Source organism: Caloenas nicobarica, chromosome 3 (assembly GCF_036013445.1).
Source record: "Caloenas nicobarica isolate bCalNic1 chromosome 3, bCalNic1.hap1, whole genome shotgun sequence".
NCBI classification, from domain to species: Eukaryota; Metazoa; Chordata; class Aves; order Columbiformes; family Columbidae; genus Caloenas; species Caloenas nicobarica.
Genome location: NC_088247.1, coordinates 102,755,484 through 102,771,245, shown reverse-complemented (window position 1 = coordinate 102,771,245; position 15,762 = coordinate 102,755,484). Strand labels below are relative to the sequence as shown.

Genomic DNA, 15,762 nt, shown 5'->3' with positions numbered 1-15,762 from the left:
TGCCTAGCTAGTAAGCTCTGAGTAAGCTCTGGTGGTGGTGTGTTTTGTTTGGGTGGGGTTTTTTTTGTGTGTGGTGTGGGGTTTTTTTTGTTTGTTTGTTTTTTGTTTCAGATGTAACTGCCATTGTTTTTCACTATTAAAAGTATTTGTGAACTCTAGATGACTGTTTCTCCTGCTGCATCAAATGGGTGCAGCAGTTATGTGTAGTATGGTGGGAGGAGACCAGACATATCACCTTGAGAGAAAGAAGGAGCAGTAGGTCCAGATTTTAAACGAAACAATCCTCCAGCAATGAAATGTAGTCAGGCAGATAATTACTTCTGTAGTGTCTCTAGAAGTGTCACTTGTATTGTAGAACAATTTGGTTTTGTTTTGAAATTTGGTGTGCACAGTAGTTAATGAATGATACTATTATGTTGAAAATAATGCATTTAATGAGATTATTGTGACTCCTATGTGCAGTCTGGCTTTGTGTTAAGAAAGTAACCATGCGCTGTTGCCTTTGTCTTTTCCAGATGTTTCTGACAGTGTACCTGAGTAACAATGAGCAGCACTTCACGGAGGTGCCAGTGACCCCCGAAACAACCTGCAGAGATGTGGTGGAGCTGTGCAAGGAGCCTGGCGAGACAGAGTGCCACCTGGCCGAAGTGTGGTGTGGCTCAGGTGGGTTAGGTAGCTCTGCACTTGGTGAATTACTTCGGCATTCGCTGCTTCTAATAAGGTGGCACACCGAGACCTGACAACTACGGTCCTGTCCCAGAGGGTTTCTGCCTTACAGTTCTGTTAATCTCTTCATCAGACCTGCTGTATGATAATGCATCTACAGAAAGGCTCACGCTGGCAAAAAAAGAGTTAAAAGCAAAAGAAGGGGAATCGAGCACATTGATGTTCTTGTTTTATGTGCAGCCCTTCTCTGACTCAAATGAGTCTCTCAAGGGTGGGGGAAGTTTTTCTCTTCCTCCTTCTCCCCACGGTGGGATCCCAGTGGCCTCTGGGGGGTTTTAGAAGTAGTAAATCTCAGTAGTTCTGTGGCCCAGTCAGAATATTTTTTTTTTCTTTTCTTTTTTAACCCCCAGCGCTGTTTTCACTTGCAGTGGCAAAGGAAAACTTCCTTTTTTCTGATGACACCTTCATTGTTCTCAATTGTATTAACTGAGTTTGGAAGGGAAGGAGTGTTACTAGAAGTAGTAGGAATTACCCAATGTGATGTGCTCTAAAGGTGTGTGGTGGGTGTAAAGGAGGATAGAGAAACTTTTGACTGTCCCCATCCTTTTAAACCCATGGAAGGGGGTTTTGTATATGTGGTTGGTTGTGGCTTTTTTTCTTCTTCTATTTTCTCACCGATAGTCTCCCTGGCTTGCAATGTTCCACTAGAACTGGAGAACAAGTCAACAAACAAATCAAAAGCTAAAGTGTGAGTAACTTTTCATGGCTTAAATGGAAAAGGACTCTTTGACTATCTCCTGCCTCCATGGTACTCGTTAGATACTGGTAGCCATCCAGGGGTGTAAAATAGATAAATCATGGATAGGATTTTAAGTAATGAAAAAGAATGATATTTGATCCAACTTTTTTTGGGATGCTTCAACAAAATTATAAAATAATTGGATAACAAAGGCTGATGTTCCTGTCATCCTCTGCTGTTGGTTCAGGCTCAGACCTGTTCCAAGAAGTCTTTGGTTGGCTGAATATTTGTTTAATAGCAAGCAATGCCTGAGTTGTCTCCTGATTTTTAGCCCCTTCTGACAGAGATGTAGTGTTTCTGATATTTTTAAGTTTAAAAAAATGAAAAATGAGCTTCTGGGTGAGTGGGACTGCATAATACATGGAGGTTTATATGTAAAATCAACTTGTCATCCTCTCTCATACTCAAGGAGATGTGAGAAAATAATCTGGATACAGAAGCAAAGTGAGGCAGATAATTTTTTGTGAGATTAGTCTTTGCAAACATGTCATGTGATACCATGAGAAGAGATATCTAAATTTTTCTTGTGCAACTATTGTCATAAAGCCGAAAAAAGTATCATCATTTATACAGTGAAAACCTTGACAATTGTTTTAGAAACAAAACTATACTCGTTCCCTTCAGTGATCCAGTTATATTTACTAATTATTTATTTCTGTATACAAACACTGGTGTGTGTGTGTGAAACTGTACAGTTTTAAATTGTACTTGGTAACAAAAAAATGCAGTAGTCTCAAATCATGTAGCATTAAAAGACTTGAGTACTGGATGAAGTACATGTTGTTTCAGGTAAAACATATCCTTTCTCAAGCATCTGTATAACATCTAGTAGCAAACATTTGCAAGATATGTTTTCATGGGTATCTTGGATATTTTTCATGCAGGGCAGGCAGCAGCAGGAGAGGGAAATACTTCTAGCTTTTACATAATCTTATTTTAGATGTCAGTAAAGTTTGCTATCTTGTTTTGCCAAGATGTGCTGTGACTTCTATTTTGTTTGCATTTCACACTGAACAAATTAAACTTAATTTTAAAACAAACATGGTGCAGGGCAGCTAACCTTCTGGGGTAGAAACAAAAGATTTATGTTGGAGAATGACTTCTCAGACTTCAATTACTGAGATCCTTTTTAGATCCCTTGTCTCTTTCTGACGCTTGCTCAGGAATTTTAGCTTCTATTGTCAGACCTTTTTAAGTGTACTTTGAAGGATTGCTGCAAATGTGCTTGAGGCACTCTGCTCCCTGAAGGGAGCAAGTTTACTGTTCTCCCTGTCTTCCCAGTTTTGCTTGAAATGTGATGAATATCAGGGCAAACTTTCTTGATCTTCCTATTACCAGAATTCTGTGAGGTGCCTACCTTGGCCACAGTGGAAAGCAGACAAAAGGTGTGTGCATGTATATATATTTTTTTCTTCTGTATGAGGCCAGGAATTTAAAAAAAAAAAAAAAGTCTGTTCTTCTTGAGCTTTCCAAATGTAGTTTTGTTTGGTATTTGAAAATCTTTTTGACCTTCCTTTGAAGTCACTGAGTGATATTGACAGAATCCTTGTGTAAAGGGCATCTCCCTTGATTATAGAGTTTCAGTTGAAGTATTGCCGAGCTGCTAGAAATCTCTCATAAGCCTGCTGTATATTCTTTAAGATAGAAATCTGACAGGGGCACTGTTGGTTTGTTTTGTTTTTGCCTTTTTTTTTTTTTTCTTAAATTAAGGTTTAGCAGATGAAGAGCTTTTTTAGCTGTCTAGACAAGTAACCGCCAAGAGACTGCTTTTTCTGTAACAGTGACCTACTTGCTTATTCTGTAAAGCTAATCTCTTTTGACAGTGACTCCAGAAATTTTCCTTCCTAGATTGCTTGAGCACAGCTGCAGCTTTTTCATTTAAAGAAACACTTATGTAGAAAAGAGCTTTTCACATGCTGTAAACATATGTTAGAAGCTCCTCTACTTATGAAACTGAAAACATTTATACTAAGCACCAACTTTGACTTTGAAAGACTCTGCATTGAATATGAATGAACTGCTTTATGATTTCTTCCCCCCCCCCCCCCCCCCATCCCTCTCCCCTTGCTTAGGTAATGAAAGGAAACATTCAACAAAAGTAAGGAAAAACAACAGTGGTGCAAAAGTGGAGGTATTTAATTTCAGTCTTTGTCTGCTTGTCTTGTTTCTCAGGCCAGGAACAATATATTCTGTTTGTCTGGTACCCAGCACAGATGGATCTAACCTGATCATGGGTCCTGCATGTTGTCGTAAGATACTATGACAATATCCTGACTACATAAAGTTGACTGCTATAATATGTTGACCACATGTTTGCCATTCCTTTTAAAATAGGCATAAAAATGCATGGTAAAATGTCTAGAATAACAAAAGCAATTGCTTTTATGTAAGATTTAGAGGCCAATGAGTAATTCTAACTATATCTTCTCTGTGAATGCTCAGCTATGAAGTGTGTAAAACTTGGAAGAACAGTAATACAGAAAGGGAGGAGTACTGGTAAATGAAGGCAGAAAATATAGACTCCCACTGGATTTTTGCAATATCAAAATGCAATGAGTGAGGCTTAAAAATTAGAGATGTGACTGAATTCTGAACTTAGGAACAAGAGCAGGAAAAGAACCTAAGTGGACCTTGTGCATGTGACTTTTTAAGAAACTTTGTCCTAAGTGTCTGAAAAGAATAGCGAGTTCTAATTTAAGTCACCTTTCACTGTCTCATCTTTCTTTCCTTTGAGCCATGAATCCAAAATAGTTGGCTTTTCCAGGTTTATCAGAAGTGTGGCTTTTGGAGCGCTTGTCATCTGAGCTTTGTCAAATGAGCTGTCTGAGAGAGTGAGCTGGATGTATGGCTGACAGGAGCTGTAGGAGAACACTTGAAGTGCCAGGAGCTATGGTGGCTTGCTGAGGATCAGACCTGTTGGGTGCTGCCTGAGGAGCCTCTTCGGGGTATTGAGAGCTTCTGCCTGACCTTGAACACAGGGCCTGCAATCCCAGTCCTAGGGAAGCAGTATGAGAAGAATTCCCCTTTGAGAGCTTATCTTTGCATCTTAATTCTCATTAGAATAGGAAGTAAATGAGTCCCTGTAGGAATCGGGGCAGAGGAACCCTTGAGGAAGGGGTGGGAATGACTGAGAGAGAAGTTCCAGGTACCACGGAAGCGGAGCAGAAGGTATGGCAGCATGTTTCCTGCGGTGGTGAGTTGGGTGAGATCATTTGCAAACGCAAAGCAAAGGCACTAGAGCCAAAAGCTCTAAATTGGCTGTTTGCTTCCCCTTGGGCTGTGACGGTGCATCAGCTTCTGCCTTCAGGGGCAGACTTTGAAAGGGCTGTATCTGGTTTTCAGAGGTGTTGGTTTATTTTCGGAAGCAAGGAGTGGTGCAGTGCTTTCCAAAGGGAAAAGCAGAAATGCCTTGAGTGAAGGCAAGGGTTAGGTGCACATGCTGCACCTGAGTAAGAACACGTGTTCAAAGATGATGGACAGATTTTTGTTTTGGTATGTGCCCAAGCTACATAGAGATGTAATGGTCAACTGGCTTTTTATCTTTTCAGAACGTCCCATAGCCGATAATGAACGGATGCTGGATATTTTGCAGCGCTTTGGGATGCAGAGAAGTGAGGTTCGTTTCTTTCTTCGGCATGAACGCTCTCCCTGCCGGGAAGCAGGTAGGTGTTGATCTCAGCTTGTTCATTTGTCTAAGTTTCATTTCCTTCCTCAAGGTTAACACCTTGTGTATGTTATTTTTTTAATGTTCGTAGTCGGTATGGTGTTGCAGCCCTTTTTGGTCTGACTGTTCTTCTCTTATGGATAGAGAATGCTTGTAACAGAAAACTTGTTCATTTTAGTAAGTACTTCATCTTCCCTTTCCAGATCTGGGGATGTTAAAACCAAATAAAAACTTTTGCAGGTTTTCTAGAGCTGATCATCACCAAAGTATCCAAGTGCATCCTGGGTTAAATATATTAGACACAGCTAAATATCTAAAGATCTATGATAATATCTTCTTTTAAATCTAGTAACCAAACTGTTTTCCAGTACTGTAACATATTATTTGGGATTAGGATGTTTCACCTGGATAATACTTTACCAGGGTGGTAAACTTGGCATACGTGGTAAAAAATAGAGTTCTTTGATTCTCCACAGTCTACACATTTGTATTAGTTTCAGTAATAGCATTAAATGAACTACCTAGTCAAGTTCTTTGCGAATGTGGTATCAGTGCATTCTACATCTAAATGTGAAACCTATAAAGAAAATTACTTTTTTGCTTTTCAGGGTTTTTTTGTACATCCCATATTAATCTCTTTAGAATCCTCTAGACTTCTACTTTTAAATCATTTACTGGATTCTTCTTCCTCCCTCTTTTCTGTTTTCATGTTTGGTAATCTTCCTTAATATTGGATTTGCTGCATTTGTTTTAAGTGGCATTGTATCCAGTATATTTTAAAATGGCTAAGCGCATCTTGATGTTTGAAATGTGTAACGATGATGGAACGAGTACACGAACAGTTAAAGCTGTGCCAACTGTATCTACTAAGGATCTTACAGAGTAGTTTAATTGTCAGGATGTAATTTTTCAAATCCAGGGTGCTTGTAGTATAAGGATTATTGTTATAGGGGCCACAGCATTGCTAATCAATATGTTTAAGGAGGAGCAAATGAATGGTTAGGAGCTGTGCAGTTAGTCTTGCAGGAACATGCTCTTGAAATAGGTATCAAATGGGCGAGAAGATAACAGACATAGCTTCATCCTGTAGTACATTTATGTCCTACAGGGAAATGAGTGAGCTTGGTATTTGGCATCTGAACACCGTTTGTACGTAATTTGATGGAAACCTCAAAGTAGGATTCTACTTAAGTAGCATGTTTATTGTCACAATGACTACCAGGAAGAAAAAAAATTCTGTTTTTAAACTGTTATGTGCAAATAATCAGCTGTAGATTAAATAGTGCTTCTTTCATGCTCGGCAACTAACCTAACTTAACTATTGTTCTCTGAGAGGCAGTTGACAAAGGCACACCAGAACATCTAAATGCTGGTTTAAAGACTCCGGTCCAAATGCCTCTTTGTGAATTAACCAGTTATTTGTGTCATTTGCAGAGGGCAACACATTTTTGTGACTCTGCATCTGTAATGCAGACTTACTAGGGGCCAACTGCTTGTGGACCATGGGAGAAATATTGGAATAGCATACTATTGGTTAAGCTTTTTTGGTTAGTCTGTTTTTAAAACAGTCCTATTTTTTAGAAAATAAATGTTGGCATTCAAGAGCAACCTCTTCGTAAAATGTCTTGTCTCATCAGTTAAGTTTATCTTAGCAGTAAGCACATGGGAAGAGCAGGTGTGCAGATTCTAAACCCAAATGATTGTACTCTTTCTCCTTTTGTATTGAATGCTGCATCTGAAGGGAGAAGAAAAATCCTAAAATACCTTACCATCTTTGATTATTCCTGTATTTCTATCTAGGGACTGGACAGAGGTCTCAAGATCCAGCCTTAAAAAGAAATGGTGTGAAAGTGCCTGGTGATCGAAGAATAGAGAACGGAGTAAGTGCTTGATGTGATGGCCAGTATAGTGAAAATGGAGGCTGCCCTTCCTTTGAGACATTGGTGTAAATCCAATCCCGGAAACAAAGAGACTGTTTTGGAGAGATTGCTAATGACCGCTCTAAAATAGACATGAGGCCTCTAACAGTTATCACTCTTGCTTTCAGTTTTTAAGATCTCTCTGAGATCCATTGGCTGCCATATCTGTGTTTGTACGGGTGATCTCAGAGCAGTAAATTCAGCATGCTTTCCCTTCTCTACTCCCACTGGAAAGTTTTGCTCATTTTTCTTCCTTCAGTTCATTGATTATTTTCACATTCAGTTTTGTGTCAGAGGTCCCTTAGTTCCAGATTTCAAGTTGAGACCGGTTAGCATTTTGGCATTGAATCCATTGTCTGTCAGTTATTCATGCTCCAGAAGATATAATTACAGATACAAGATTGAATCTAGATTCAGGAAAAATGTGAATAGATAACTAATGTAATAATAGTCCTATCTTTGAAGGTGGGGGGGATTTTTTTTTCCAGCACTATATTTAAACTTTCCATTTTCTTCAACTTAAGCTGAAGTGCTTTGAATTGCAGTGATACACCTACAACCACAGATCCATCCTGCCATGTGCTGAACATTCTGGGCTCAGTCAGTCAAAGCTGATTCATGCTGAGCTTAATTATAAAGGGCTCAGGAACGCCTCTTTTAAAATGCTTCTGGGATTTTGCTAGAAATATTAATGTTTCAAGAGATGTCAGCTTATGTGTGTTGCTGGATTGAGCTATGCATGTGTATGAGCTTACAACTATTTATACTTTTACCATTGAAATATGCCATTTCTTTCTAATTTATTGGGTACTCAGTTGTGGTGGTGTTTTTCTTTTAAGTAAATTTATCATACTTTCTGCAGCAGCTCTATTGAGTTGTGTGCTAGCCAAATTAAAAATTCTGGACTTAGCATGCTCTGGATTTTCTTGAACAGGTCACTGCTCCGAGGATGGATATGACACTGGCTGAACTTCAGGAGATGGCATCACGCCAGCAGCAACAAATTGAGGCTCAACAGCAAATGCTGGCTAATAAGGTGAGTTTGGAATGAGGTTGTTTACAACCAGGATCAAAGGTAGTAAGAGTCACATAAGGTGGAGGAAGGGCTGGGGATTTGGAGGTTTTTCATCTCTTATAAACAGATAAGCCCTTTCTTTGGCTTCCTCTTTTTTAACAGTGAAAGTCAACCTATACAAATATCCAGTAGTAAAACATTAAAATAATGCCAGTGATGGAAGTGAATGTATAGCTAATTAAAAGGATAGAGCATATAAAATGAATATGTTATCATTTATTCTGGTGGCTCTGCCAGTCCTATTTGTGTTCCGTGTGGTGACCAGCCATTCACAGGTTTGATCACTGAAAAACACTTTTGTCTCTGGATATAATGCTGTCCTGTAATGATATCTTGCTTTCTCCTGATAGAGTTCAATGTGCCTGGTTAGCTGGGGCAGCTGTCTGGAGAAGATAACATGTATGTGGTAGAAGTAACTAGGAGAGTGATTTATAAAATGCTTGCTGAATGATAATTGAAAAGCTAATGAAAGTACAAAAGGTGCTCCTGAGTAGTTTAGGGGAAAAAATACTCTGAATGCATCTGCAGAATGGTGGTGTGGATTTCATATTTGACTTAGGTGGTGTTGGTACACACTACATCTGAAAATATAACAGAAAATGCTGCTTTTGACACAGAATTGTTAAATGCGGTCCCATCCTGAAGAACGCTCGGATGTCTGGGTGGATGAGTTTCCGTGCGTTTCAGATGCACGTTACAAGGGAAGAAGGCTGCTCTGGGGCTCTTGTCCTGCTCCTCTTCCTCTATCAGAAGCCCTGTTTCGCTCTCCTTTCAAAATAGCTGAGCTCTGTCCCCCTCATGTTTAGCATCTTGTTTGGTTCCCTTGGCTTTCAGTAAGCGTATCTTTGGACTGTTTCAAACTAGGGCTTTCTAATGGTTCTGAAGCACCTGCAAAAGTGGCCTGTCAAAATAGCCAATAAAACTTCATTTCTGTTTTATAGTAAGAAGTGGTGTGAAGAATATGCAAATATAAATGTAAGAAATCAGGCAAGTGAGCAGAGTTTTCACTTGAACTTGAGCAGCACAGTCAATACCTATTCTGCCCAGATTAACTTGCTATGGTAGAATGTTGCCCCCTTCTTGGTTCCAACAGAGATCAGTGTTTCATACAGAAGAGAAGCCTAAACTTTCATAACCTCTGGCTGTTTCACTCAGAGGTCATGGTAATAATCTTGGTCTCCTAAACAGAAATAATGCTATGGTCACTATATATATGAAAACAGAAACGTTATATATATATATATAATCTCTATAAAAGGAATCATACAAGATTTGGAAAAAAAAAAAAAAAAAAAGAGTTTAAGTCTGGATAGCTACCCATCAGGTAGGTGTTGTCTGCCTCTGGTTTGCAGAAGAATAGTCCTGTGGGTGTCACCTGGGAGAATTTTTCATTTAATATTGCCTGACTGAAAGGGCATCCAGGAAAGCAGGTTTGTTCCAAAGAGAGGCTTTCCATTGCCTCTTTCCTGCCTTCTGAAATCAGATGCAATATTAAAAGTAGACTCTGAGGGGGAAATACACACTTTCTTTTTAGACATGAGCTGTAATATCTATTTTTTGACATTTTCCTATGTGGGATTGACTCTAAACTGGTGCATACACTGCAGGTGCTGCCTGGCTTTCTCCAGGAGGCAAGCTCAGTCTTTTGCTCTTCTTTTTTTTGATTCAAAGTGCATGAGAGTCCCTGTTTCTAAAAACGACTTGTGGTTTGGGTTTTTTTGTTTTCTTTTGTTTTTTAAGAAGTGTTGAGTTCTAATGTTAGTAAGCAGTGGTAGTCTTGGCTGTTAGTGGGTGCTTGGGAAAGTCTTAGTAGTTCTCCTGCCACTCGAATAACCTATAGTCTCCAGAACTGGAAGCCATGTGTAATGGCCAGTGACTTAAAGGAAGTCTCTATGGATGATCTAGTGGTTTCTTTTAGCTCTAACCTACAGAAATCTGTATACAGAAACTGATAGCACATTATTTTACCCTTATACTCTTGGAGAGGCAAAAGGATCCTCTCCACTGAGATGTTGTCTGTTGCATAAATGGGGGCCAGGTCACTGGGAACATTTTCTCATGTCTTGAATTCTCCTGTCTTGTGATAAGGGTGATTTTTACCAGGAAATAGTGAATTTTCAGAGGTTTGGTGTACAGCGATTCCCCATCTCGAGGCTCTAGCAGAGCTAGTGAAAGTACAAAGAGTGAAAATGATCAATAGATTATGGAATACCTTCTATATAAAGAGTGTTTAATATTGTCCAGCATGACTTACAGCTGTTTAAAGTGTGATGCATGACAGAGATCTGTACAGTAAAAGCAGCATGGAGAAGGTAGAAAGGAAAATATAATTAGCCAAATAGTGATTGAATGACATTGACAAATGTCATGGAACATGAATACTAAAATTTTTCGTAGGCTTCAAAGGGATTTGAGCAATTTCATGGATGAAGAATTTACCAAGGGCTTTAAGACATGGGTACCACCTCTGTTTCAGTCGCTTCTTGTACTACAGAATGGTTATACCGGGAGGATTATATTGGGACGGTATCATTATGTGCTTGCTCTGTTCTCTCAGACTTCTCTTCACACTCTGGGATGTCAGGTACCGGGCTAAAGCTGATCGGAGCTGCTGTGCTGATTGGTTTTCAGTTTTGAGACCATTTCTGTCAGTAGCTTATAAGTTGATTAAAAAAAAAAAAAATCTACCCTTGTCTTGACTGCAGGAGCAGCGTCTGAAATTCCTGAAACAGCAAGACCAGCGACAGCAACAGCAAGCTGCTGAACAGGAAAAACTTAAGCGATTAAAAGAAATTGCTGAGAATCAGGAAGCCAAACTCAAGAAAGTGAGAGCACTGAAAGGCCACGTGGAGCAAAAAAGACTCAGTAATGGGAAATTAGGTGAGTTGGTGATTTGAGGAAAGCAGACTGTGGTGATTTTTTTTCACACCCCCCCTCCCCGCCCCCCCAATTCATGAAAGGTGGTTCTTGGAACTCTAAAATTTCTAGTGATTTCAGTGATTCAGAGGAGGTAGTTACAGTGTTCCAAGAAATGTTAATCTTGACAATTTCACATCTTGTGTTTACCAAGAAAATTCCCAAATGACCTAGAACAAAATGTATTTTTCTTACTATATTTTAAAATACCCTGTAAGGGCAACTTGTGTTTTGAGCCTGGTATATCTGCTCTTTAATTACAGTGTAGATTTGTTTCTTACTTGGATACCTTTGTGTACCATAGTAACTTCTTTCATCGTTGATGTTAATGCCTCACACATTTAGAGTGTTATTTTCTTCTTGACCTGTAACAAAGCTTGGTGTGATACCCACATTGCCTCTTATGCCAGAGATAACTTAATGGCCAAACTGGCCAAGTATTTTCTTTTTAATTACAGAAATCTGACTACTGCCTGCTTGCTGCAGTACTAGTTGGGTGTTTGCAGTTCAGCATGTTGATGTAACATAATTTATTTCAGATTTCATATCAACACACATTCTTCTGCCTGCCTTTTCTTCCTCTATACATATTGCACAGAACTTGTCGCTTCCAGCTGGACTCAAATGAAAACGTATTGGTTTATTAAAGCAAAATGTATTGTTTTATTAGGAAGCATGGTGCTTTACAGATAAAGCAAAAGTGTTTTTCTGTAGGGAGAGTGCGTTTTCTGTTTGGGTTCTGTTGCTCAAAATAAACATCAGTTTGAAGGAATACAAGGATGGTAGAATAATAGATGATCTTGAAGTGTGTGTGCCTGCTTCCCTCCACCCTCCCCAGCAGGTCTGGTCTTGGTACTTGCTTGAACTCTTACTGATTCCTTAAAATTTGTTCTATAATGCAACAGTTTTGGCAGCGGGAGCAGCTGATGACAGCTGTTTGTAAGACCCTAAAAAGCCCTCTGAGTCTTTGTTTAATATAACAGCTCAAGTGTTTTGTCATTGAGTTCCTGTGACCTAAATCCAGAGTTTTAAGTATCTTAAATGTGCCTTGTGGTTGAGTGAGTGTCTTCCTGCAGAATTCAGCATGAAGTGAGTTTAGGTTCCTACAGGTGAAATTCAGCCCTGTAACATGGTTTGCTTTCCTTCCATGCTTCAGAGAGCAAAGTATGTTCTTTTTTCGCTCCCCATTAGCTCTCTAAGTAGACCCCATTTACATAATTTCGCCTGCGCGTTCGCTTTTACAAACGCTTCAAGGAAGAGCTGGTTTGACAGGGAGGGTGAGTTTGCGGCCGCCTCCGTGCAGCCGGCGCTGCTCCCCGGCCCCTGGGCCGCAGCCCACGCCGGGCTGTTTCTCAGGGCAGCTATTGTGCTCTCCCGTCCTCTGCAGTGGAGGAGATTGAACAGATGAACAGCCTGTTCCAGCAGAAGCAGCGCGAGCTGGTGCTGGCGGTGTCAAAGGTAGAGGAGCTCACCAGGCAACTGGAGATGCTGAAGAACGGCCGGATTGACGGTTACCACGACAACCAGTCGGCCGTAGCTGAGCTCGACCGCCTGTACAAGGAGCTGCAGGTAACGATGCAAAGCCGGCTCGTGAACCAGGGCTAAAAGTTAGTTGGGTCATTTCTTGCCTTGTCGGAATGAAATCCCGTTGCTCCTGTTCCCGACGGAGCTGTGTGGCTGCCCGCGTGCTGAGGGTAGGGGGTTAGCTGTACGGGGTTCTAGGTAAACAGGCGAAGGAGCACGCAGTGCTTATACCTTTCCTTTCTGCAAAATTTGGAGACTAACCAACATTTTCTCCTGAGAAAATAATCTGAGTTTGCCAGGATGACTTGACTTTTTAGAAGGCTTTTCTCTTTCTAACTGTTTCCTGCCTCCATCCTGAAAGTTAATTTGTTTTGATTTTTGTTGTTTTCTATTCCTTCCCACCCCCCCCGCTTTGTGAATTTATTCAGTTGAGGAACAAACTGAACCAGGAGCAGAATGCCAAGCTGCAGCAACAGAGGGAGTGTTTGAACAAGCGCAACTCGGAGGTGGCAGTCATGGACAAGCGTGTTAATGAGCTGCGAGAACGCCTGTGGAAGAAAAAGGCAGCTCTGCAACAGAAAGAGAACCTACCAGTAAGTGCAGGGTATTTAATAACAAAATAATTTCATTTGTGGCTCATACAGTCTGAAGTAAAAACTTGCTTGTAGGGCGGGCCGCTGAGATGCTAGACTTGTATTTATCCATACATGGTGACAGTCTTGTATTATTAAAGTATTTTTCATGGTACACTGGTGATAACCTACTTACTCTTTATGGACAAGAACTCTTCTTGCTGTCTTTTATGCTGTCATGGATTTTTTTTAAGATTTTTTTTTTTTTTTTTTTGCTATTATTACCTCTTGTTAATAGCTCTTAAAGTGTTTTTTTTTTTAAAGCATTTTTAATACCAGCGTATCTTTTTCTGCTTGTTTTATCCTTCTTGATTTCTATTTCAAACTCTGATAGATGGATACTGTACCATAACATTATTTAAATTTTCTTTCTTTTTTTTTTAAAATTTTTTTCCACTCCAAAGGTTTCTTCGGATGGGAATTTATCCCAGCCAGTGGCTTCTGCTCCAAGTCGAGTGGCAGCAGTAGGTCCTTATATCCAGTCCTCTACTATGCCACGTATTGCTTCCAGACCTGAACTTTTGGTGAAACCAGCATTTTCAGATGGGACACAAGCTTTGCAGGTACCTGATGGTCCACTAAAAACACAAACTCTGCCCAACATGAGAGGTGGGAGCAGTTCACAAGCTAAGGTTCCTGCAGGTAATAGCTTGCAATTAATATTTCTTATGCAGAAATGTTATGTTTTCTTATCTACTAGCTCTGTCCTCCTTTTTTTTTTAAAAAAAAAAAAAAGTATTCTTTGAGGTGTCAGTCTTACTGCTTGCAATTTTCGTGGCCCAGTGAATATATATTATAAGCACTGAGGTTATATGATTCCATGTGTTATAAATTTAGGCCCCTTAGTGAGCAATTTGAGTTGTTTTACAGCCTAGAACGTAGGAGGATTTTTCTGTGAACTAGCAATATATTTAATTTAAATACTTCTATACAACATTGTGTGTTTGAATTTCTAGAGGCATTTTTAGCACATACATGGTAACAACCTGGTGCCTGGATTTAAAAACTAGCAAAGGCAAATTTTCTTATTGTGCATTTTGGAAATGACACATGTAAAGGGTTAACCAACATTACAAGAAATACTATAAAAGAGGCAGTTTACGGTAGCACAGAAACAGCAATAAAATTGCTGGCCTCTGATAGTGTCAGACTATGGAAAGTCCAACACTTGACACAAAGCTTGGGCTCTCCTGCTTGGACTGTTAATGAAGATTTGCCTGGCTTCTCTCTGGCTTTCTCCTATGAGATCCAGTTCAGCTCCACGAGAGGAGAAGTCTAGAGAAACCGGAGAGTTGCAAATATTTCTTTTATGCTATCTTGGGAGAAGACTCACTTTTCAGCTGGAAGAGAAACCCTGATCTTCCCAAAAGGAAAAAAAAATGGAGGCTGAGCTTGTAGAAATTCTGTGGTGGCGGTGGTTTTGTTTTGTTTTCTTTTCTTCTCTGTGTGGGTTGTGTTGTAGTGTGTGGTTTGTGGTGGGTTTTTTTTTCCTTTTAATCTCCCTTTCTCCATCTCCAGTTCTGGCAGATAGTAATAAAGTAGCTGTGGCACAAAACCAGTCCAAGTGTCTCTTGCTTTACTGGAGAATGGGGAGCTGTTTCATTTTATCAGATTTGCAGATCCTAAAACTACTGGAGTGGAATTTTAGCTCTGATCCATACAAAATTTTAATGTATGCTACAGAGATGTGTGGTGGTGTGCCATTTGAATTAAAACTTCACTCCTTATTTTTTAGCATTTGGGCAAAACAACTGCTTTCCTAGAGAGGTAGTATCTTATACTTTACCAGACTGAAACTTTTCACCTGCTGCTTATTACTACTATTTGAACTGAATATTACTTATTTTAATAGATGACTTAAAATTTAATAGAGAGAATTTAGTGAAGTATTGAAACTAACAGCAAGTTGCAAGTATTGCTGTAGCTATTTTTGAGTCAGGCTGGATGTCTACTCCAGAAAACGTAAAGATCTGCTTTAATGCACTGCCTGTATGCACACTGAACATACAAATGATTTTTCTAATATTTTGGATATCATGGCAGGATCTATTTCTGCTTTAATGCCTCCCTTCTTACCACCTTGTCACTTTTAATTTACTGTAAATATCCAAGGGACGTTTCTCACGAACTGGAAAGAAGCCAATCTGGAAGTTTTTTTTCTGAATGGTGGTAAGTGCAAACGTGCAAGGACAAATAGTTTTGCTGCTCCTTTGATAGTTGTTTCTGAGCTTGGTTTTGCATTCTCTTTATAAAACTGTATGAACAAATAAAACAAATGAAGAAAAACCTAAAGTGATAAAATTTGTAGCAGTTAACCTGGATATGATACTTGTGCACTGTTTAGACCTGACTCTTACCAAAAAAACTACCTGTAATAAGACCGTAAAAACATTATTTTAGCTTAATCTGTTCCACTTGTTCTTTCCTAGGTTCCGTGGTTCCCAGTGCAAAACCTTCCCCATCTGCCGCTGACTGGAGTAGTTCAAATGCTGACAATCATATTGGTCAGGGATCAGCCTTGACTTCAGGAAAAGGAATTGTGACTAGTGAAGGACAAGGTATGTTCT

At 39.7% G+C, this 15,762-nt stretch overlaps 1 protein-coding gene across 2 annotated transcripts in view; it reads left to right on the top strand.

The window, feature by feature from the left end:
• TP53BP2 (tumor protein p53 binding protein 2) overlaps positions 1-15,762 on the top strand; it is a 48,350-nt gene that overhangs the window by 20,269 nt on the left and 12,319 nt on the right. For both annotated transcript variants that reach the window (XM_065632365.1, XM_065632364.1), the window contains exons 2-10: positions 516-663; positions 5,014-5,127; positions 6,930-7,009; positions 7,983-8,084; positions 10,829-11,003; positions 12,427-12,608; positions 12,992-13,156; positions 13,600-13,837; positions 15,625-15,753. In XM_065632365.1, the coding sequence (XP_065488437.1) occupies positions 516-663; positions 5,014-5,127; positions 6,930-7,009; positions 7,983-8,084; positions 10,829-11,003; positions 12,427-12,608; positions 12,992-13,156; positions 13,600-13,837; positions 15,625-15,753 (1,333 nt within the window). The remainder of the gene's footprint in view (positions 1-515; positions 664-5,013; positions 5,128-6,929; positions 7,010-7,982; positions 8,085-10,828; positions 11,004-12,426; positions 12,609-12,991; positions 13,157-13,599; positions 13,838-15,624; positions 15,754-15,762) is intronic.